This window comes from Myiozetetes cayanensis, unplaced genomic scaffold (genome assembly GCF_022539395.1).
Source record: "Myiozetetes cayanensis isolate MyiCay16 unplaced genomic scaffold, myiCay2020 scf7, whole genome shotgun sequence".
NCBI lineage: Eukaryota > Metazoa > Chordata > Aves > Passeriformes > Tyrannidae > Myiozetetes > Myiozetetes cayanensis.
In genome coordinates, this window is record NW_026087964.1 from 11879977 (window position 1) to 11904563 (window position 24587).

Genomic DNA, 24587 nt, shown 5'->3' on the forward strand with positions numbered 1-24587 from the left:
ACTTGATGGAAGAGGTGTTAGAAGATTTTTCCTCTAAGTAGACTGTTCCTGCAGCAGGAAGTATTAGTAGAAAATTCTCCTACCTGACTTTAATCTCTAAAAGCTCAAAGACCACTGGGTAGGTTAAATTAGTTCTTAGCTGTCCTGTCACCAGTGCAATAGGGACTTACATTAAGAAAGGAGGAATCAGGAGGTACTGTCTCTTCACATTACCTGTATCTAAGTGACTAACTTAGGTTAGCCTTTAACTCTGAGATGGCAAAAGTTACAGAAGATGTCTCCTCTTCAAGAATAATCTGCTACGTGGAAAAATGGTCATAATTTAATTTGGAGATTTTTATGTCTCACAATTAGAGAGAAGATGTAGATTGATGAGAACACAGAAGTACCCTTATATGACAGAAGTGACCTCTTGTAAGACCTTTCATAAAGTATTGCTCGAGTTCCTCCTGGGACAACTTCAACTGCAGTAACCTGGCTGGTCTGCAGACAATTTTGCAGTGTACTAAGATGGGCTAGCAATCTCCTCATGTCTCCAAATTCAACACATTAAATACATTAAAAATATTGCACTTTTTAAGAATACTTAATTTTAGGGGTTGAAAGCCTAAAATCAAGCCTGAAGTGATTCTCTAACACCAGAAACAGAATAATAAATTTGTTCCTTTTCAACTTTAAAACACCTGTCAAAATCCTAAATATAATACAAAATATAAGGCAGTATTGGTAAAACCGTCTCTGTGAAAGAATGGCCTTGTTTATGCCATGTTAACAAAGGGACAAAAAATACTGAATTCTTGAAAAACATAAATGAACCATTGTTCTCAGCAGGCTCTAAAGTAAATTTTTTGCATGAAGCAGATGGGATTTCAACAAATGATTGAATTGTATGAAGGAAATATACCAGTAGTTGCTTTTCTTTCTCTGCTTTCAACAAAGTGTTATCTCTAGGATCAGAAGAAAGTGGGAAGGGCTTAAAATTTTTGAGTTGTAGAACAACTTCTTTCATCATCTGAAAACTTGCCTACCGCTGATGCTGATGTCCCTTCCATACACCCCTTTCTTTCACACACACCCTATCAGATGTTCTGGTTGTGAACACAGACTTCTAAACACTGTGTGACAAATTGCAGGAAATGTTATTTGTGACTTGTGTCATGTTGGAGTAAGGTGCAATCAGGTTAAAATAATCAAGATGAGCAGTTTTTTCTTCCTTGTTTGTAGACTCCCTGCAACTAGGACTGCTGTAGAGTTGCACAAAGTACTTGAATTCCTATTCTAAGAGCACAGCAACATGTACTCTTACTCAGTAAATGCTGTACATGGCTTGTAAGAGTTGCAGTTTCCCTTTTGTTTTGTTTTTCCAAAAATTTTGACTTTGATTCTAGGCAGATAATGAGTTGTTCTCCACCCCAGGAAACATATGTGGTTTGAATTCTGTATGCCTCCTGTGAGCAGCCATTGTACTGACGTGTTTTTAAGCAGCTTCCCATCTCATTAAGCAAAGGTCCTCCCACTGCTCCTTTAGGGTATCACAGTAATATTCTTGCATAATGTTGTTCATATTTGTCCATCATTTACATTGTTTGTACAACTGTTACTGAGACTCGAATAAATTTCTGGGGCACAGATTTATCAGCAAAACAAGATGTTGAACCTGAGTTCTTGCCAAAATTCTTTGTGAAGTTTCACCCACTGGATCATTTCCACAGTCCCACATACAGTGAGACTTAGCAGACAACTGAGATTGTTTACTGTTTATGTTACCCCAAGAAACCTGTCCTCTGATTACATCTTTCCCATTCTAGAAAGCTGTTGTCATGTTAAGTGTCTTCTAACTATGATAGTTCCTATTTTAACAACTAAAAATGCGTGCTCCCAATCTTTTTAACTACTGCGACTATGTGCTTCTTCCCAAGGTCTTCTTAGGATAGTGTTCCGAAATGAGAAACAATTTAGCCCTTTCTTTTCATGTGATTCTAACTATTAAAACCTTGTAGTAACAGACCTTCAGCTGTCATGGGGACTGTTTATATACAGACAATTATAAATAGGTCTAATAACTCCATTTACTGTCAGTGATATTGTTTGTTCTGATCATACTAGAGATACTGATACACGTGTTAACATAAAAAATTACTCTGTTAGCAATTCAGTGCAGCAGAAAAGACCCCTCTCCAGTTTTGACGGGAAAATTATAAATTCCTTTGTAGGTAGAAAAATTAGGAATTTTATATAAGACAATGAACACTTCTGCAAACTGTCTCACAGTGCTGACATTTCTGCCATTCCTACTCTCTACATAAGCTTGTTGTGAGCATTTAGCAAGCAGATAACCCATCCCTCCTCTGCTTCTTTAACCAGGGCTTCAGATTGTGTTTCCCTTCACGCAGACTCTAGAACAACTATCACAGCCTTCATATCCTTTTTTTTTAATTTCTGCTATAGAAGTATTAAAGTATATTGATAAGTCTATAAAGTTATTATTTGTCTTACTGGTACATTTTTTAATCCTGGGGTGGCAAAAAAAAGCCTGTTTGCAAATCACAGCTGCTGAGAGATGATACCTTTTGTAACTCTGCTATGTTTCCCATAATTTCTCCTCCAAATGACATTCTAAGAAGTTTTCTGAAGCTAATGCTGATTTGTAAAGGTCATCTGTAAAGAATAATGCACAGTTTTCCCCTTGATGCAGCTTCCGTTAATACTCCAAGTATTTTAATGCACTGAAAAACAGAGAACACTAGGAAAACAACTGGCTACTAACCATCCAATTCAAGGATTTATCCCTTGAAGTTGTCAGGAATTTTTTCAGACCGAAACTAATCTAAAAAAATATTTACTTCCTGGAATGTTGGCAGTCTGAATTAGAGGTTTAACATGTCTCTTTAGTCAACAGACTGAAGAAGTCTCTTTGATAAATGATTGATATTCAGGAATCAATCATTGCTCTGGTTCATACAAGTCCCAAGAAGGGTCTATGTCTCTCCTCTGCTTACTTTAGAAGTACATAGAAATTAAGTCAGATAATTCAGCAAAGTTCAGTACATAAAATTAGGATGAGTGACTATTTTACTGTATTTCAGTCTGAAATAACCATCCTTGATCCTACAAAAATATACTATAGATATTTGTTTTTTAAAGGCACTGCAGTAACTGAAATGGTTGCTGTCTGCAGGAGCAGAATCCTCCCCATATTTTATTTATGACTTTTCCTTTTACTGTAGATGAAATTGTTTACAAAAAGTTGGACGGAAGTGTTTTAGTGGTTTAAGCAGGAGAATCTGACTCTTTCTCTTAAAAAGCACAGCTGAGGCATCGTTGCTAGGGGGAGTGTTGTGCTTGGCTCTTGCCTGTGCTCCCAGAGCTGCTGTATAAGGAAACCCAGGTAGGAAGCCAACGTTTCCCTTTTTTCCTTTAACTCTGTTTCAGTGTGACTGCATTTTGTGTGTTTTCATGAATGAGACAGATTTAAGAACTCAAATCCTCAAAATTATTTCCTAGGTGCTTTTGATGTAATCATTTCTTTTAAAGAGCATTTCTTTTAAAAAGCTCCACTGTGTTTCTGTTATTAGTTTTCAGTGCTTGGAAACCAACTCTAAGCTAATGGACAGCTTTATAGTTCTTGCATCCAGTTGTTTATTACATTATAAAGTATCTGTTATAGTATTTAACTTCAAGAAATGCTACCAAATTGTAAAAGAAAGCGGCCATAAGGCACTTCTATATCTTGCCAGTGTTCTCCATTTGCATGTGCCTCTAAGAAATACTGTTTAACTTGATACATAAAGCTTGATAAGAGGTTTGTGTGCCAAGCAATAAAAATGCTGCCACTTTTGCAGTGCTCTACTTTTGTGCCATGAAGAAGATATTTGACAAACCTTGCTGGCAGCAAGGAAACGTGGCCATTTCTGGATGAGAGACATTTACTGAGTAAATTGGTGCTGAGACAAATGCACAGGTGGTTTGGGAGTGCGCTGGTTTAAAGGTAAACTGGTGGGAGAAATTAACACAACTCAAAGGAGATTAAAAGTCAAAATTACAATTTTAATAAAAATAATACAATAAATACAATTACACAGATGAACAATTGGTTTTGACCCACAAAAACCCAGATGTGGGCATGAACAGAATGGTGTTCGTTGGCCCCTGTGCTGAGTCCCACGCGGTCCCCCTGAGTCCAAAAGTAAAATGAGAGGAAAAACCTTTCAATGCGAGTGGTGGTCACAGTTCGGTTGAGGTTCTGGTCCTCCTCTGGATCCCATGAGTAGTACCAGAAGTTCCAAGACCCCAAGATTATATACACTCAGGTTGGGACAGGTGTTGGGGCAACTTGGCAATATATAAAAAGATATAGAAGTTGTAATGATTGTTTAAAGTGAGTATGCTTCCAAAATGGTGTAGCTCTTTGTGTAACCCCTCTTCTTCCCAAGGTTCCTCACTCTTATCTGTATCTTTGGAATGTCTAAGAGATACCTGGAAGCTCACCTGTTGGTTGTTAACCCTTTCTTGTAATTGGTTGCTTTGTAAGACCTCCTGGACTCCCAGGGGTCACTTTCTGATCCCCTCAAAAGGTATTTAAGCTGTTACCAGAACAATAAAATGCTCTCTGCCTGCTCTTCTCTGTCTGTTGCTAGTGCCATGGTCTCTTCTGTGGGGGCCATGAGGTGCCGTGGGGTGAAGGGGGGAGGGGAAGGGAGCACCGCTCCCCCTCGGAGCAAGGGGTAAAAGGAAAGGCCTCTTGCTCTGGGGTTCCCTCTCCCCATCCACCCTCAACGTTCCTCAGACAGGAATGCCCAGTACCTCCCCAGATTGGAGAGTTCCACAGTGGATAGTTGTGAGTCGTGGCTGTGAGGACAGGAACATCCCCCTATCTCACAGGCCTCCTAACACCCAGCTTATAGCCTGAGGGGTCAGGTGTGCTCTGGGCAGCTGCTGCAAATGGTCTATCGTTAACAGTTCCTGGGAGATGACATAGAGGGTGTAGAATACACAGTTTGGGTTACACCCACACAGTGATGAACTGGTCCCAGCTGCTCTAACTAGGACAGGGAGAGAGTCACATTTGTCTAAGAAAACCACTTGCTTAGGGTGTGCTAGCTTATTTAGAGATTTATTTAGAGATTCATTAATGAGATTTATTTAGAAACCTGAAATTAATTGGGGCCAGTAGCTGGTAAAGCTGGTAAAGCTAAGCTTCAGGCAGGAGATAACCATGTTCCTCCTCTGCTGCTTCTTTTTCTTCAGGTGTGTCCTAAGAGATAAAGAGGAATATGAAGATCACTCTGCATATTCTAGGCTGAGCTGGAAGCACTTTTTGAGACAGGTATGCATGAGCCTGTACACACCCAGTACAAAGAAATGATGAAGAAACCACTGGTGACCTGTGTCACCCTCAGTTAGCCCTCTTGCTACAGCAAGTTTAGCCAGGTACAGAAAAAGGTCCCACATTTTACTCCTGTGAGTTGCTTCATGGGGATTTTAAAATCCAGAATAAAGTGTGCTGTTGTGAGTTACTTCATCTGTGAGCACTGTACATCCCTTGTATAGTCCTTGGGTTCTGCACTGGTGCAGCTATGCTGGTGCAACAAGCATAGCCGTGGTCATGTTCCTTCCCACTAAAGGTAAAGCAGCACAGGAACTCACAGTAATAGTAGCCACGAACTAAGTTGTACGGATACAAATTTAAAAATTTCCACAATGCTTGTAAATCAAATACAGCCACTTCCTAGTGCAAATAAAACTGAAGTAATTTGGCTGTATGTTAAATGGTGTCATTTGATTATTTGGGGTGAAAATGTTAAATGGAATGTCTCTTGTGATCATTATGCACATATTGAAGTGTATCTCTCATGAGTGATTCCTGTGTTGCTTGTGACAGCCAGGTGTCAGCCACTGCCCAGATGAATCGTAGTGAAGAATCCCAGATGACAATCATGGAAGTTAGTGTCCAGTTAGTTGACACAAAAGTGGTGTATGATCATTTGTCACTGAAAAGTAATAGGAGTCTTTTATATATGTAACTGGGAAAAGTGAAATACATAAGCCAAGGGTCTCTTTTAAGCTCTTGTCAACCCTGGTTCTGTCACTGCCATTCTACTAAAGGCAGATTTGCACAATTAATTTCTGTACAAATACACTGCAACCAGACGTATCATATGCTGAAAGTATGCACCTTTAATATGTTGGTCTTTTTTTAATTCTCTTTCATATTGATCCAACATTATTTAAGTTATCTTCAAATTATTGGTTAAATACATTTAGTCTTGGGTAGGTTGCAAAACCACGAAGCTATCCTGTTTTCTCATCTGCACAAAAGTTTTTGAGGTGATCATGTTTAAACAGCAAAGTGTCAGAAGGGGAAAAAACACAAAAACTCCTGTGATATGAGGAGACAAACTGTAAACAGGCAAGATGATTTGGAGGTGTCAGTAGGCTGAAATCTTGATAACAAATAGCAGTGGGTGCTAACTTTGAGCAGTGTCAGGGCTGTAGCCTGCCAGTGCCATCAGTGGAATATAAGCATATATTCAGGTGAATCTGTCGATTCAGCTCACTTAAAAAAAAAATTGTATGTATACACATATATACATACATAAATACATATATATATACATACATATATACATATGCACATACATATCAGCTGGATCAACATCCCGTAGAGAGAGAGACAGACAGATAGATGTATACACCAGAGTTATACAGACAGAGATCTATACAAGATAGATAGATATACATATGGGAGATATATATACACAAAGAAGATATATACACATAGGATGTATATATAGAGGCATATGTGTAATATGTATAGGTATATAAAAAATATACGGGGAAAACTGCTGCAGTCGGGTGTTTTGGTAGAGCAGAGGTTATGTCTGTGGGTCTGCGCACAAGGCCCGCCTGCACCCACAGCTCTCGCTCTCTCTCCGTGTCCCTGTCTCCCTCCGAAGGCGTGTCCCGTGCCCGCGGTCGGGGCCCGCCCGTCTCTCCCAAGGCTCCCTCAGCTCTCCCCATCCCTCGGGCAGCGCCGCCGCCTCCCGCCCGGCCCCGCGCCCCGCGCCGACACTGCGCACGCGCGCGATCGGCCCCCTGCGCGCCGCGTCCCCATCCCGATCCCGATCCCGCTCCAGCCCCTGCTCCCGGCCCGGCCCGGCCGGCCCTCCTCATGCGCCTCTCCCGTCTCTTCCCACCCCGCTGCAGCTGCCGGAGCCCGCGGGTGCCGCCGAGCCGCGGGCGGAGCGCAGGAGCGGAGGCCCCATGGCTGCAGCCCGGCCCCGGCACGCCGCGGGGGCGCTGCGCGGTGAGTGACGGCGGGCGGGGCGGGGCGGACGGGGCGGGGCGGGGGCCGACGGCTGCGGCTGCCGGCGGGGCCGGGCCGGAGTGCGGGGCCGGGCGCTGCTGGACCTGCCCGTGTTCCTGGGGTTCGGTGTCTCCGCCCCCTGCTCTGGTGTCCCCGGAGCTTCCTCCTGGCTTTCCAGCTGGGATGGAGGGGTGTCTGTCTGTGTCTGCCAGAGCCAAGTCGGCTCGGCCTTTGAGCGAAAGCTGGCATGCTGCTATCGTATTTAGACATGTTTCTATCCCATTTAAATATGTTTAGATTATGAGGTGCCTTCACATTTGTCAAATTCAGCATTTACATATTTGAATGTGAAGCGGCCAGTCAGCCTCACCTCCGTCCCTGGAATGGTGATGGAACAGGTGATTCTGGAGATTGTCACCAAATATGTAAGAGAAAGTCACCAAGAGTAGTCAGCATGGATTCACCAAGGGGAAATCTTGCTTGACCGATCTGATAGCCTTCTGTGATGACATGGCAGGATGGGTCGATGAGGGAGAGCACTGGATGTTGTCTGCCCTGACTTTAGCAAGGCTTTTGACACTGTCTCCCATAATATCCTCATAGGTAAGCTCAGGAAATATGGGTTAGAGGAATGGACAGTGAGGTGGATCAAGAACTGGTGGACTGACAGAGCTCAGAGAGTTGTGACCAGCAAAGTAGAATCCAGTTGGAAGCCTGTAGTCAGTGTGTTCCCCAGGGATCAGTACTGGATCTAGCCTTACTCAACTCGTTTATCAAGGACCTGGAAGAAGGGATAGAATGTACCCTCAGCAAGTTTGCTGGTGATACCAAACTGGGTGGGGAGTGTCTGATACACCTGAAGGCTGTGCTGCCATTCAGGGGGACCTTGACAGGCTGGAGAGTTCAGTGGGGAGAAACCTAATGAAGTTCAACAAGGGCAGGTGTAGGGTCCTGCACCTGGGGAGGAATAACCCCAAGTAGCAGTACAGGTTGGGGGCTGACCTACTAGAGAGCAGCTCTGCAGAGAAGCACCTGGAAGTATTGAGGGATGACATTTTGACCATGAGCCAACAGTGTGCCCTTGTGGCCAGGAGTACCAATGGTATCCTGGGCTATATCAGGGAGAGTATGGCCAGCAGGATAAGGGAGGTGATCTTCAATCTCTACTTGGCCCTAGTGAGGCCACATCTGGAGTGTTGTGTCCAGTTCTGGGCTCCTCAGTACAAGAAAGACAAAGAGCTACTGGAGAGGGTCCAGCAGAGGACACAAAGATGATGAGGGGTCTGGAGCATCTCTACCATGAGGGGAGACTGCAGGAGCTGGGCCTGTTTGGTCTGGAGAAGACTAAGAGGGGATCTCATTAATGCATAAAAATATCTCAGGGGCGAGTGCTAAGAGGATGAAGCCAGGCTCTTTCCAGTGGTGCTCAGCAACAAGATGAGGAGCAATGGCCATAAACTAGAACATGAGAAGTTCCATCTCAACATGAGGAAGAGCTTCTTTACACTGAGGGTGGCAGAGCACAGAAACAGGCTGCCCAGGGAGATTGTGGAGTCTCCCTCTCTGGAGATGCTTAAACCCCACTTGGACGAGTTCCTGTGTCACCTGCTCCAGGTGTCCCTGCCTTGGCAAAGGGGTTGGAGTGGATGATCTCCAAAGGTCCTTCCAAGCATAACGATTCTGTGAACCTTGTATTTTGTGCTTGATGTGTCATCCATAGATATGATGTATGGATTTATTGATGTGCTGTTTTTAGTCACACGTGAAATACTTTACTCACAAAGTGGGAGAATGTAGGAGAGTGATGTGGTGGAGAGCTGTTAGAACTGAGTGTCTGACTGCAGACTTGGAAAGAATGGAGGTGATTGGTACTCAAAAACTAATCTTCAATTTCTTCAGAAGAATCTCTGTAATATTCTTGTTAAATAATTTGGACAAGATCAGTGTGGTAAATCTTACTGCACGGTTTTATGGTTTACCTAAATAGGATGCATAAAAGAGCTAGAGCAGAATATTAAAAAAACAGTAAAATGAAAATCTAGTAAATTACAAACATGCTTAGTTTTTCATCAATACCAAGTTTTACCAATATAAAATGTATGTATTGTCCTTAAACACATTTTAGAAAAATATGGTATTTGTTACAGACATCTACAATTAAGGGATGTTTCCAACTCTTGGAGGTCTATGTACTTTTCTTTTGAGTGGTTTTTGAGTTTCACTGTGCCAGCTTGTGCTAGGAAGTGATATGCTGTTGACAGACAGAGTCCAAACAGTTTTCAGAATTGTTGTATGGAGAAATCAAGAGACACCCTCTAGTGATGGTTATTTTCTTTTACAGAAGCTCATTTTCCAAGAATAAACAGAACAACACAACGGTACTCTGGGAAGAAAAGTAGCTGTTAGTTCCTCTGTGTGATAAATGTTTTGCTTTCCAAAGTATTTTGCTCTGTTGCTTCTTCTGTTCCTGAAATTCCTGTAATTCTGAAAATTTTATGTGATTGAGTGAAAAGTACTGCATGTGATACTCTGAGTGGACTGTATCATTGGTTTACTTGATTGTGGTATAATTTCTCCATCTGTTTTTGGTTTCTTAAAATTACGTCTTACATTTTGAGAAAGAATGCACCTTGAGCTGAAGTTCTTGTGTGTCTATTCAAAACTTATTTCACTTCCCCCTGCCCTCCCAGGATTCAGTCTGACAGATTTATAAACAATTTAAATTTCCATCTTCTCTATACAAAGGTTTTGAATATGCTGATACTGCTGTTTGCTACTGTGTTACCCAGTCATAAAGTAAAAGTAGATATTTTTTTTGAGCTCCTCACTCCATTGCTAGGGTGATGATCTGTGTATGAATTTCTGATTATCACTGTCTTGCCAAGTGATGGCTAACCATTTAAAAAAAAAGAAGTGACATCCCTCACAATTTTTCAGGTGCCGTTGAGAAACTCTGTACTGGCTGTTTGCTCCACTGTCTTGTTTTTTTTTTCTTCAATGCCTGTGGTAATACATTGCATCCAGGCATTTTTGGTTTGTCAGGGTTGTTACCAGATTATGTTAAATTTGTGGTGTTAAAAGTATACACCCCCCACACCCCTTTTTTTTGGAAAGGGAACTGTATTTTAATACAAGGAAGTAAATAATGTTTGTGGAATTATCATTTTGTGATGTCCCTCAAATATTACGTTTCGTGGAATGATTATTTGCTCATTCTCGGCCCACTATGGCAAACTTATTTTGAAACATGTCTATCAACTACTTCTTCACTTAACAGTCAAGTTATTCTCTGTATCAGTCTTTCAAAAACTCAGCCAGTCTCTACTATTTTTTAATGCAGTCTGTAGAAATTAGTTGTTTTACTATAATCGAACTATGTGTGTGCTTAGTGCCTTTGCACTTTCTTCAATGGAGTGACTCGACTATATGTCAGTCCACTAGTCAGACTAATTAAATAAAAGTTTCAAAAGAAGAATTGTTTCAAATAGGAAGCCCACGTCTGATAGTTATTTCCTTGTGAAGGCAGCACAACTGCAGTGTTACTAAATCTTTTTCTTCACTGTTGGGTTTTTGAATTGGTATAGTTATTTGGTTGCAGTTTCCAATGACTGCATCCATGAAAAATACAACAGTGTTTCGAGGACCTATGTTGGAAGTTACCATTCCCTGTTTTCATTCAGGTAACTGATGCTTGGTCACTGTCTCTCTGCTTTCCCTCATGCCTCGTTTTTACATCCTGTTGAGATACTGCAGCAGTTCTGGGTCTACATCAGTGCAGAGAGTTTTGAAGCCACACAGAGATCCACTGAGTTTGGGCTCCTCTGAGTGCAGGAGAAAGCAAAGGAGAACACTTACTAGGTGGCATTTTCACGTCCTCATTTGGGCCTTGTTTCAGTTTGACTATCCAGCACACTTATTAACCTGCCGGAAGTAAAATATGGAGCCATATGGAGCAGGATAATGACCCTTCCAATGTAAAACATGGTGTATTTTTTTTTTTTTATACGGGCTGGTAATGGTAATCCTGCAAAATGATGCTCCTGTGGATATTAGTTTTAATTCTTTCACTTCAAAAATATACTTTGAAGTTAAGCACAAAGTAGTTGGCTATAGAACCCATTCACATAAGCAGAACAAAAGTATATGTCCAGAGAAATAAAATAACAAGCACATTTTTTTATGTGGTCCCTTTTTCAAGGAACTACAGGATCCCACATTAATCAATGCATTGAATTAATTTTACTGCAACTACCAAAGCCTTAAAATGTTTTTCATTATGTATAGAAAAGATAATTACCCTGTTATCTCAAGGAACTGATTAATCCATAAAGAATTCTCCATACAGAGCATGAGTTCTGATGCTTTAAGAAGTGCTTAAAGTAGCAGCAGATGGTTTCTGCCCTAATTTTGCATGTTTACACTGTTCACTTTAACCTGGCTTGTCTGGAAATGTTTACAGACAATTTTCAATTATGTCAGAAGATCAAAAGCATATTCTAATCTGTTACTTTCTAGTTTTTATTTATTAGAATGGAATTGAAATGAATCATTTGCTACAATGAAATAGAATATGTTTTTGCATGCTAAGGAGTGGTTGGAATGGTAGATTGCAATGGTAGAAAAAATCAGAAGAGGGAAATCAAAAGGTAACTTTGGACCAACTTCTTCCTTTAAGTAATTTTATCTAAATCTTGATACTTGGTTTTGGTGGGGTTTTTTTGGTTGATTGGTTTTCTTTTGTTGTTGTTTTTTGTTTGTTTTCATTGTTTGTTTGTTTTGTTGTTTTTTAACTTAAAAGCTTGCACTAGTGAAGATTCCATAGCTGTTTAAGGGACTCGGTTCCAGTGCTAGAATACCCCAAAAGTTTAAAAGTTTTTCCAGTGTGCACTCACTTTTCATATTACAATTAAAGTCGATCATTTCCATCTCCAGCAGATAGAGCCTTCTGTGTGCCACAATCATTTGTGGGCCTGAAGTTGTAGAAGTTGTTAAAGTTTTTTCTCAATTCCAAAAACTTTTGAAATTCTATCTTTGAGCAAGTGTGACTTCTGAGAGCTCTTGCCTGCGAGTTTTATACACAGATAAACATTACTCCAGGATTAAAACCATTAATAAATGTTCTGAAGGCATTAGACTGAGGCAGATCCTGAAAATTCCTGCTCAGTAGGGGGTTTGAATTTATTAACTATTACTTGCTTATCTTTTTACTTGTGATTTTCCAGTGACTTGTATGTGCCCTCTCCCCCTCATCCACCCTGTCATTTCATCAAAATATTTCCTACCGAAAGACACTTCCTAGACAGCAGGTTCAAAAATTGAGATGTATACTTTTTCTGATATTCACAAGAATGAGTAGAATATTCGTGGAAGAACATTAAATTGGCTTGATATGTTTTAATCCTGGCTAATCTAGGCCTTCTGTTGCTTATTATTTTACCATCTCTTAAGTATTTACAAATAGACTGAGTATTTTTTGTAGGGCTGAATTTAGACTGAATTGTTTATGCTTCTGCAGCTTGCTCTCTCTTTAAAAAGAGACTTGCCAGGGAGTTTGGAATTTGTCTGTTCTCTGTCATTTCTTGGAATCACTGGCAGTTCTGGATTTGCTGCAGCCAGTTCATTATTGGATACCTTACCTTGATGTTTTTTAATTAGCTCAGTCTGATAAATATTCATCTAGATCTTGGCCTCTGTTTTGTCAGTAATTCTTACTCAGTTCTTACTCATTCAGCATTCCTTGCTAGAAAAGACAACATGCAAATAGGTTGTTCTGTGTGTTGTCTCTTAGTGTCTCTATTGAGTACTTGCTTGTTTCTGTCTCTGCTATTCCTCTTGGAAAGGAAGTGGTTATGGGATCCTTGCTTTTACATGTTTCATGCTAGTGAGCTTTGGGCCTTGTTCATTCTTTTGGAAGTTTCCAAATACAGTGAATGTTTATTTTTCACAAATACAGGCAGTAGATTGTGTAATTTGGAAAGATTAGGATTCTCCAAAATCTTTTTGATGTTTCTGAGTAGAATCAGCAGTAGTGGGGTTTATCTTAGTGTACTTTTTTTCTAAATGACAGCAGACTAAGGTTATCCTGGAAATTAAATTGCACTTTTACTTTGGCATACTAGGCAGCCTTTAAATGTTTAAGTTGTGTATTTAACATACAGTATTTTCTGCTGCCAGTAAAGCTCTTGGAGTAATATTAAATCAGCCATAATGTGATATATGCTGTGTGACTTTACCACTCGTAAGCCCTTACCCTTTGCTGTTTTATCTCCCTTTCATGAATTTAATGCCTTATATAAACCTGAAATCGCCCTTTACTTAAGACCTTGGCAAACAATGTTCTTTCGTGAGGGCAAAGAACAATCAGTATTTGGCTCAAGGAATGGAGGAGTAATGCAATTTTGTACGTGGTGATAACTAGAAAAACTTATTTAACTAAAATGTTATGTGTTCCCAGATTAAAAATCAAAGAAAAAAAGCCTCTACAAAGCAGGTGTGCAAAAAGAGCTGCAGTTTTCTCCTGATAGTCACCTTAGAGTTGTTCCAGTTAAAGGGCCAGTGTGTTCTATGTGGACCAATGGATTTCCTCCTGGAAATAAAAGCCAGTTACAAAAGTTCAAGGGGAAAAAATAATGAGAATTCCATGTATAAGAAGGGATGTAAATAATTTCTCTTTAAAAAGTTAATATTACATGTAGCAGTTGAAGTTAAAGCTCCTGATAATGTCCAGGTGAACTCCAGGGCTCCAGTAGGACTCAAGAGATTGGTGCAGATGGGGAGATAATTATGTAGCTAGGATTAGTTTGAATAATGAAGAAATTAATTAGATCTTTCAAAAAGAAAGGTACTTGAGTGATGACTTTTCAAGCTATTAAGTACATAAAACTATTTTTTCAACTAAAGATATTTTTGGGAGCTTTTATGAAGAGGATAACCATGAGTCTTGTACAGTTGTAATGCAATCCAAGAGAGGGAGATGGGCACCTTCTCAAAATACTGTGCAGAAGTCAACCATAATTGTGTTTAATACCTAAAACTGATGGAAGTATTGCCCTTTGCTTACACATAGAGTCTCATTTACATTGTACATTTAAAATGTTTTTCATTTGTGTTTATATGAGAGGATGAGTTGTAGGTGTCCACTTCTTTGTATATCTGACTGCAAGAATGAAGCTTCTCTGTAAACAGCTGGATAATTATTCATTCTTTTTATTTAGGTATCAGGGTATCAGTAGGGTACAGGATCACCTTACTAATATTTACTGAATCTATGTGAAGAAACCATAATATAAGAGGATTTGATACATAGAAGATAAGGGGAAGGTATACCATCAGTCTTTCAAAGGAAAAGGAGACCCTGATAAGTTTGGTTATGGAAAATGTATTCACATTCACTTTTAATGATGGAGGAAAAGCCTGGGCTTTTTTGGGAACAGCAATTCAAAGACAGCAACAAACAGTAATTCTCCTTTTCCATAATCAGATTGCCCAAATCAGTGTCTGAAACGGGTATTTACTGTCTACCAAAAAATCCTATATACAGCTGTTTTAAAACTCAGATTTTAATGTTTCATGGGATCAGCAGAGAGTACTTGATCCTAAAGGATGTAGGGTTTTGATGACTTCTTTGGGTTGGAGGGTGGGATGTGCAATTTTTTGGGGTACAGTTCTAGTGATGGTCTCTAGCTGGACAGTACTGATCACAACCCTTTGAGCCTCACAGTTCAGCCAGTTTTCAGTCCACCTACGTACATGGTCCATATTTCATTACTTTTTCTATAAGAATGTTGGAGGAACCAGTGATAAAAAACATCCACTGCTTTCCCTTCATCCACTAAGCCAATTATCTTGTCCTAGAAGATTATCTTGTCTCATTGGTCAGGTAGAGGTTTATCCCCTTTGCAGATCCATGCTGATGACTCTGAGTTTTCGTCTTAACTATTTGGCAGTGGTTTCTAGGGTTATTTGCTCCATCACCTTCCAACCAAGGTGAGGCTGATCAGCCTGTAGTTCCCCAGATTTCCCTCCTTGAAGACAGGAGTGATCCTCAGAAACCGCCCTTGATCATCACCATGATCTTTGAAAGACAATTGAGGGCAACCTTCAGGTGACATTGACCATCTCCCTCAGCACTCATGGGAGCATCTCATTAGGACCCTTGGGCTTGAGTCTGCCCAGGTTGTTTAAATACATTTAAATATGGCCTTATTAGCTTGTGTGTGAAATGGGAAGTTACTTGATGATGCTGTCTTGGATTTTATAGCACATCACCATTCAAAATTAGATGAGACAGCTCTGACTAACAGCTTATAAAATGCCAGGTTATTCTTTTATGTGTTTTTAATAGAAAGAAAGTGTTTCTATGCATTACTTAAGATGGTTCATAGTACATAATGAAAGGTAGGTCCATCATAGTTAAAGGAGTTTAAGTGATAGTCTGTAAGGACTAAATTCCAGAAAATGTTTCATTAATTCACATTTTCTCATGCAAGTTCTTTCTTTTGGGATTATGTATGGTATAGATGGTTTTATTTAACTTACATTTCTTTCAGAAAATACTTAATTTAAACATGTTACCATGTCTTTTCTGTTTCAGAGTTGCCACCTGCTCCTTCTACATCAAGGACAGGTGTTGCAGAGCTTTCTGTTAGACAGCGAATGAGAGAGAAACTGAAAGCAGCAAAGGTGAGAATCCTTCAGAAGTCCTGTTTGGTTGTCCTCAGTCTTATAAGTACCACCCAATGCATTTTACTTGCCTTGTGCTATGTGAATCTGAGTTGGGATATCTACTTTTTGATTTCTGATGCTGAAATAATACTAAGTTCATCAGTAGAGTAATTTTCTGTATTGCTGCATTTTTTTTCTAGAGTTTATATTTAATTTGTTTGTAATAACATAAAAGGCATTGTTTTATAATTCAAATTATGCAATCATTAGAAGATCCATCTGTGGTTTTTGTCAAAAAATTACTGACAGTATTTTGAAATCAATGGATTTCTTTGTAAGTTTACTGTGCAGTTTAATAAGGAGTATTAATATCTAGGTCTGTAAAATCACTTAAGCTGATTATATATAAAAGATTCTGTCCCTAACACAAACATGAATAAGTTGTTGAGTTCCTGGTAATTATTGTAGCTTTGATGTTATTCTATTTCTGTTATAGCTAAGCATTTTTTTCATTTGTTTGCTTAGTCAAAAGCTGAAATTACTTTATCCCAAGAAGACCCCAGTCCACAACCAAGGCGTTTAAAAGGCATCAGAGGAAGAAACCCAGAAGTCAGACTGGATAAAGTGGTAAGAAAGTGCATTGTGTCTTGCTGTGTGAAACATGAAATAAATCAAAGACTACAGTCTTGAAGATCGATTTCATTGATCAAAATTATACTACTGTTTGAATTAGTAGCCAGGAAGGAACCTTTCTGATTATTGCTTTCAATGTATATATTTAACAATAATAATTTGCTTTCATTGTAGTATAGACATGTGAAACTTCTGTCATTTAAAGGTTCATAACTTCTGTTGCTTTAGATGCTTTGAAGTATTTAAAATTTACTGTAACAGAAAGGACCACTGTATTATGGCTTTATATAAATTTACACAGTGTAATTGCTAAGTGCTGGGTATTAGCTTTATGTCATTGTACTGTATTGTATTTCCTTGTTACTATTTTATGTTAGAAAGTGATTTTTGTATTAAAAAAATAACAAAGGCTCTACCTGTGCAGAATTTGCAGTCATATTCTTCAAAATTCACAAAGAGATTGCTTGACTGTAGAAAATGTGTTCCAAAGAATGTGTACACCCAGGAAATAACAGCATGTAGCACTAATAGAATGTAGCAGTAATGGAATCTGGAATTCCAAACAATATGAATTGGCCTGGCTAAATTGCTTGTCTTGGGGAGAATTACCTTTTCATGCAGGTTGAGAGTAGGTTTCTGGCAGTCTTATAATGAGAAATTGTTACAGCTTTCAGTTGCGTAGTACTGTTTTAATATGTTTGTATTAGGAAGATGCAGAAGTGATACCCTTATTAGAGTTGTTTATTAGTTTTATATAAAGCATATCTGAAACCTTCCACGTGTTCGTTTTCCTGTAGTTATTTATTCACAATTGAAATATTGTTTTATTGAGTTAAGAAGTGCCCATCAGATTGACAGAGTTTGAGATTTCCTTTTTGCTATTATTATTTTGAAGTTTAGGTGGAATAGCTGTAAGCTTGAGAAGTGTCTTCCTGTAATCTGGCAATTCAGGCCTCAGGTAGATTGGTAGATGTGTTTACATTGGTTGAGCCTGGTGAAAATCCCTTTGAAGCCCTTAAATGAACTTGCTGAAGCAACCTCAGAAACAGTGACGTTTACAGTGATCTTTGTGCAGGGACAGATACGGCTTCAGAGAACTGGGAATGGATAACTGTGCTACTGCCTTTCTTGAAAGGCAGGGGGATACCCCCCATGGAGTTTGAGAGTAGCCTAGCAATAATTGTTTGAGAGAGAATAAAACAAATAATCAAGTCTCTATTCCAGCACCCAAGCAATGAATGCCACCTTTTCTGAATAATACCAAGGAGGGTTTTCCTGATTGCAGCAGGGTTTGTCTCAGAAGCTGCTTGATTCCATTCCCTGGGCAGCAGTGCCTGCCAGCAGCACCCCTGCCACTGCTGCCTGGCCTGGGCTGTCTGCCAGCCCCTCATTTGCAGAGGGTAATATTTGCCATTGTTGCCCCATTTCTCCCCCTTTGGAGATCAGCATGTGGCTGCTTGTGTTCAGGAGTGCAGAAACAATGATCGCATCAGCAGTGAAGACAGTAAGTTGTCATTTAGGCAGTGAACCATTTCTTGATACTCTACAGTCTGTTTCTTGACCCAAAGGAATTAAGTAATAGTTGGATGTACCCTTTTAAAATAAATATAAAATCAGTTTGTTACCACAGTGACTGGGTTTCTCTTTTGTTATTTTTCTGTAAAAATGCAATATGTAATAACTGTATTCAACTGTTTGTATTTTTATGGTTCAATAAATATATGCTAAAACTTCTGTATTTATTTTTATGCAGTCTGATAATGATAAATTTAGGGAGATGCAAGGGGATGAAACCCACTCACCACCAAAAGTAAAGTTTCGTGATTCTGTAAGAAAGCTTAAGCAAAAGTCAACAGTAAGTACCAATTCCTTCATTTCAACATCCAATATTAATTCCATTTAAACACTATATAGTTTCATGGTTCTGTTTAAAGAAGCAGACAGAATTCTTCTTAAGACAGAATTGGTCTTAAGCAGTGGAGAGAATTTTATTTAATTTAAAATTTTGCAATGTATGCCAACAATTAAAGTATATAAAGGGAAGCTTCATCAAATGTAAGAGTGGCTTTGGGTCATTTGATTAAAAAAAAGTTCAAGTAAATCCATCTGGACACAAATACTGGAGCTTGAAGGAAAAATGTTTCTTCTGTTTAAATCCTTTTTATTGAATGCCACCAGTTGGCAGTTAAAGCATTTTGCAGACTGATATGTTGGTATTTATTAGCAACAAAATGCTGTTAATTCTTTTGTTAGAGGATTCATCCTAAAGCTAAAGGGTCCTGGGTCCTTCAGAGGCAAAAAGCCATTAGAAATTTCTCTTTATACCATTACCTGGATATTTGCATTATGGCCAGAATTTAAACTTTGGCATTTCTGATTCACAGATTATGTTTAAAATAACATGTTAAAATTAAACCTTTTTAATAAAACATTACTAGAAATATTAAATGAAATTATAGTATAGCAATAGAGAAAGTATCATGTTTGAGTTACAAATTTCAGTTAGCTGCAGCGTTTGGGTGAGTACTCTTTGAGATAAAATAATTACTATCCCATGACAAGTTTTTATACATGCTGCTGTTTTGTATTCTTAATGGAAAAATTATTCACTTACCCTAATTTTCTTATAAATGCCTTATTAAAATATCTTTGTCGTCTCTTCTTAGTTCCAGAATGATTTTCCTTCTGAGGAGGAGGCATATAATTTCTTTACCTTCAATTTTGATGCTGGACAAGAGAACATGAAATCTAGAGCCAGGAAAAGGAATGGATTAAATGAAGAAGATGAGGCAGAAGGGGAATGTGTAGAAACCCATGAAGATGAACAAGAGGAGGATGAAACGGTCTGAACCATAGGATAAATGTTCCTATTTTTATTCAGACTTCTTGAATTAATTTTAGTAGTCTAGTACAAAATGGCAGCTTTTGTTTCCTTAAAAATTCTGAAAGTATACTTTCTCAAGAAACTTTCTTAAGAAACAGATAAACTAACGGAGATGTTTGCACAACCTGTAGGATGAAGATGTACGCCTCATTAAAGATGATGATTTATTCATGGGGCAGACAGATGATGATCTTGTAGTAATGAAACCTGCTGAATGTGAAAACTACTCTGAGCAGCTGAAAAGGGAAAAAGAATTTCTCTTCATTCCCAGCATGCTAACAGGTATGATGATTGTGCTTATCGATTTTGTTCCTGGATTTTCCATAGCATGGCATTCTTTAATCTGCTGAATAACTCTTGTATCAACTATGTCTGGCAATAGAGAGATACATAACTGCGACTCTCTGACACTGATCACTCAGTCAAGCCTGAAAAGGTCTGACAGAAGGATTGACTAGAAGCATGCGCACCTCAGTGGGTCATCAGCTGGTACACTCACAAGTGTACTCAGGGCACATCAGTTGCTCTGGGGTAATTATCTTACTGCTGCCTGTAAGGAAATGCAAGATCCTGGCTCATCTTCCACTGGGGTTTACGTTGTTGAACATATGCAGCAGGTTACTGGGTACACACATTTAGGAACTAAGGTGGCTCATGCACTGTGCATTATAACTTACATTATTTGTTCACTTGGCTACATCTGCAATTTCTTCTGTGTGGCAAGTTTGTCAGGAGTCATGTAAGTAACATAAGGATTTTTGTGATTCAAGGGGCCCTTTTCATAAAATCTGATTTTGTGAAGTGGAAACAGTCAGCACTGATCATGTCTATGACCTTTTTGCCTTATTCCCGTAGAACTGCAAAGTCCTAAAAAATTACTTTATAATATCACTTGCTATTTAATATTTGAACTGGAAGAAGCAGAAATGAGTGCCTCAGTGGTCTGTACGAGAACAGTGTTGGCACAGCGTGCAATGCAATGTCAAAATATTTGGCATTGAGTGCCTCTGGGTTTTTGTGTCTTGTAACTTAGTTCTGACTGCTTCCAGTGTGATCCACTGCTTCCAGTGTGTTCTGAGTTAGGGGATAACTTATTGTAACCCTCAGTATAATCCCTCCCTGTTTCAAGATTATTTCACTGTGTGTATGGGTTCAGTATTTTTGAAGAAAAGGACCTGTTTTGGTTATGTTTTTTATCTATGTAGGAAAATACTTCTGACAGAATGCTTAACATGCAATGCCATTCACTTTAAGAATTGCATAGGCTCCTAGAGAGTTAACAAACTAGAACTACAGTTATAAGATATTTTGCATGGTTTTCTCTTTAATTTCTTATTAGTGCCTGCTTCTCAGAAGATACCTGAAAATATGCAGCCTAGGTACCTTGAGGATGAAGGTCTTTACACAGGAGAAAGGCCCTTTGTATCACAGTCTAATCAAAATATTGTAGAAAACAGAATACTCAGACAGGAGCGAGTAAGTCACTGCTACCTTCTTAGTTGTCTTTTTTTATTTATCAGTATTTTATTTTTGAATAGTTAAATAAGGGAATGGTCGTGCTAATATGGGGCTTTCATCTTTAAAATGTTTAGCAGCATCAGATGTCGGGAAATACAGATTTTTGTAGGAGTGTGTTCTTAGGGTAGCCCACTTGACAAAGCACCAGACTGGGTCTTAGAAAACTGGTGTCTTTTTCTGGCTCTGCTTGTTGCCTGCTGGGGAACAGATCACTGATCAGACTGTAAGGATAATCAAGTATTGTTGGTATAAATTACCTGGAAAGGTTGTAGAATCTTTTCAGACTTTTAAGAATGTCTCACAGAAACACTTGCGAAAATGGCTTGCATATATTTTGTCCTGCTATATTCTCCTATACACAGTAAGGTGTGTATAGTTCAGTATAGATTTAAGCTTCTATGCAGCAGCTGCCCTTTGTATTTTTTTATGATTCTATGTATTCTTTGTGGGCTAGCAGAGATACTTTTCTGAATCAGACTGGGAGTATTTGTATCTAAAATTTTTGACTGGCCATCTTCAACTCGTCGTGGTTACAACATCAGCGTTTGGTTCTGTGGTCAGCTTAAACCAGGTGTGGAAATAAGAGAGCAGGGCAGCATCTTTGGGCAGCTGCACTGGTTTAAACTGTATTTGAATCCAAGTAATGAGACTAGAGGGATGAATTAAGACAATGTTCAACACATGAAGGCATGAATACAACTGGTGTGTAAGATATATACCTCATCTGCTTTCATAGATGCTGTTTAAGTAGTGGACTAGAAGATTTAAGAGATCCTTTAAGAAATTACCTGAACTTATATTAGCTCTTGTGTAAAAGAAGACTTACAGTTATTTCAGGTTTAGTGATGTAAGAAAGTGACATTTAAATAAGTTGTGTAAGTGTTGATTTTTTTTTCCTTTCATATTTGTAACACACCGACTGTTGGAAGGAAAAAAATCAGTATACCTAAATTTTGAGCAACTCCTTGGTCTTTTGATTTCAAAATTTACCTGTGGTATCTTTGAAGATTTCATTTTGGTGTCTTAGGAAAGTTTTGGTTATTTGAGGCACAAATAGTTCATAGTCACCTTTTATTCTGTATTTTTTTCACAAGAATTATAATTTTGCAGGTAATTTGTGTAAAAAGTAAGAAACAATATAAAATTATGTTTTCCTTTGTAGGGGAAAGAATGGTTTGGTGACGATGGCAAAATCTTAGCATTGCCAAATCCAATTAAACAATCTCCTACTAGGCCTCCAATATTTTCTCTTGAAGAAGGCATTGCACCAGAACTTGAAACAGTTTATAGAAAGGTAGGCATATTTCATATATGTGGAAATATATGACCCAATATCCCAGTTCTTCTGCACCAGAAACCCTGGTGATCAGAAGGGTTTTGTGCTATGACTATTGACTGCTTTTTGTGATTCCACAAGTGTTCTTTAAATGTCCTCTACATTTTCCAGTATATTCCACTTGTTTTTTTCTGGAAAAATGCATACCAAAGGATGAAGAGTTAAGCTGATACTGATTGAAATAGTAAAATATTGGTCCCTGACAGAGTCACTAAGGTCTCTGTGAGGCACCCTTGGATATTCTCAGGCAGGGTAGTTTCTATATTAGTGTATCTATAAAGGTGCTCGAGGTAGGAGCTAATGACTTGGTCATGAGCAGCTGAAGAGAAATAATTGAAGAGCATGTGCATGATGGTTATTTTACAGTGATAAAACTCCTCCTAAATAAGTCTTTACGTGCAGTTTACTCATGTAGACAGCAACTCATTTTGAGTTATGGAGCATCAATTCAGATATTTTTGGGGGTTGTGGGTTTATGTTGTTGGGGTTTTTTTCTTTGTTGCTTTTCTTGTTTGGTTGCTTTGTTTTGTTTGGAGGTTTTTTTGTTCCTGTTTTCCCCTCAATAACAACATACCTACCCTGGCAAAAAGCAGTTGCAATGTGCAAACAGTACAAATTAAAATAAGTTTCAATTAAAATGATTCAGCAAGCTTTAATTGTTCTGCTTGTTAGCACTTTTATTACCCTTTTGGAAAAACTGACTTTTAAGACTTCAAAGTAGATTACTCTTTTGGGATACATGAGTGTTTCTGACTGTTGCTGTTGATAAAGATTTAAATGTGGCTCTTTAACTGATGCTGGTTATAAATACACAAGTCACAGGATGCATCCAATACCACTAATCTATGCAGGGTGTTTCTGCAGGTAGGAAAAGTTTACTGCTTAGATCTTGTAAAGGAAGGCCAAGAGAGCTTATGTTTTGAGAACACCATGTTTACATGAACATTGACATGTAAATGTCCAAATCATTGTGGTAGGTAAGGCACTGGGCTATTTTTTTAGGGGTCCTTTCTGGGCAGAGAAATAGTTAAAGCATAAGGAATTAAAAGTTGTCATTTTTCTGAGATATTTATCAAATCAAACATTTTAATGAGAAACTAAATGTGGAAGGATCAGGTGGACTTAAGTGTATTTCATGGCCATTTATATCTGTAAAAGAGCTTTGAAACACCTAAATTACCCTCTTAATCCCCCCTTTTCCCATTCTTCCCATTACCGTTGTTGCAAAAAGAGACTGCAACAAACACTACATAACTAACAACTTCATCTTTTTTTGGTACCAGAATATCTCTGATGAACCTCTTCTAAAGGATTCTAAGAAGGAAGCAGCAGTAGTCAGGCTGAAAGTAGTGTTCATTTTCTTCTGATTTCAGTAACCTGACAGTAGTAAGCCATAAATGTGTTTTGGTTGCAGTGGATTGAAGCAAACTTTTTAGACTTTGTTGCTGAAAGCTTTCATTGGACTTTATTGGTCTGAATGTTCCTGGTCTTAAAATTGGAAAGGAAATAACATATTTCCTAATCTGCACAGTCCAAGTGGTCTGCAAGAGAGCTGTTCTCTGAAGAGCTGGACTGTTTATCCTAGAGCTCAGTTCTAAGAGGAAATAAATCTAAGAGGAAACAAATGGATAAAAAGAGAACTAGCGAGCTTTTCTTTTTCTAATTCAGTGTCGTTGTCTTTACTGCTCAGGAAAACCTTCAGTACAGGCAAATGAGTTCTTATCTCAGCTTCATATGGGCTATAAGAATTCTGTTGTGTAGAATACCTGTGGTGCTTTTGTGCCACCCACTTATCAATAAAGCAAGAGGTTAAGACTCAGTAGTTAAATGTAGGCAGTGCTAAATGGGTCATTTCCTGACACAGAAACTCTTTGAAAGATAGTGTTGTCAGAGTTTGTAAATCCATTTTATTCTTTTTTTCTTTCAGGCAATTAAAATGACATCTGCCAATCAGTATTGTGTTGGACCTGGAGATTTTCAGGGGCTATTTCAATTGGATATTGATATTTCTGGACTGATATTCACCCATCATCCCTGTTTTAGCCGTGAGCACGTGTTAGCAGCTAAATTGGCTCAGTTATATGATCAGTATTTGGCAAGAAAACAGAAGAATCTTACCAAACTTCTCACAGACAAGGTATTTCTAGTCTGTTATCCTACCTTATTGAGATAATGATGTGACAGTTTAAGGTAAAACCTGAATTTGTCAGAAGCTAAAAAACCTAAATACTTGACTGAGGTTGTGT

At 38.7% G+C, this 24587-nt stretch overlaps 1 protein-coding gene across 3 annotated transcripts in view; it reads left to right on the forward strand.

Moving 5' to 3' along the window:
* The first annotated feature begins 5316 nt into the window (after positions 1-5316).
* CC2D2A (coiled-coil and C2 domain containing 2A) overlaps positions 5317-24587 on the forward strand; it is a 57549-nt gene continuing 38278 nt past the window's right edge. The window contains exons 1-9 of one of the 3 annotated variants that reach the window (XM_050338400.1): positions 5317-5326; positions 15900-15988; positions 16496-16597; positions 18357-18458; positions 19270-19446; positions 19619-19769; positions 20827-20963; positions 22168-22299; positions 24269-24478. In XM_050338400.1, the coding sequence (XP_050194357.1) occupies positions 15962-15988; positions 16496-16597; positions 18357-18458; positions 19270-19446; positions 19619-19769; positions 20827-20963; positions 22168-22299; positions 24269-24478 (1038 nt within the window). In that variant the 5' untranslated portion in view covers positions 5317-5326; positions 15900-15961. Of the gene's footprint in view, positions 5327-7110; positions 7307-15899; positions 15989-16495; positions 16598-18356; positions 18459-19269; positions 19447-19618; positions 19770-20826; positions 20964-22167; positions 22300-24268; positions 24479-24587 lie in introns of those variants that run through there. The other 2 variants (XM_050338401.1, XM_050338399.1) reach the window with 2 other exon arrangements.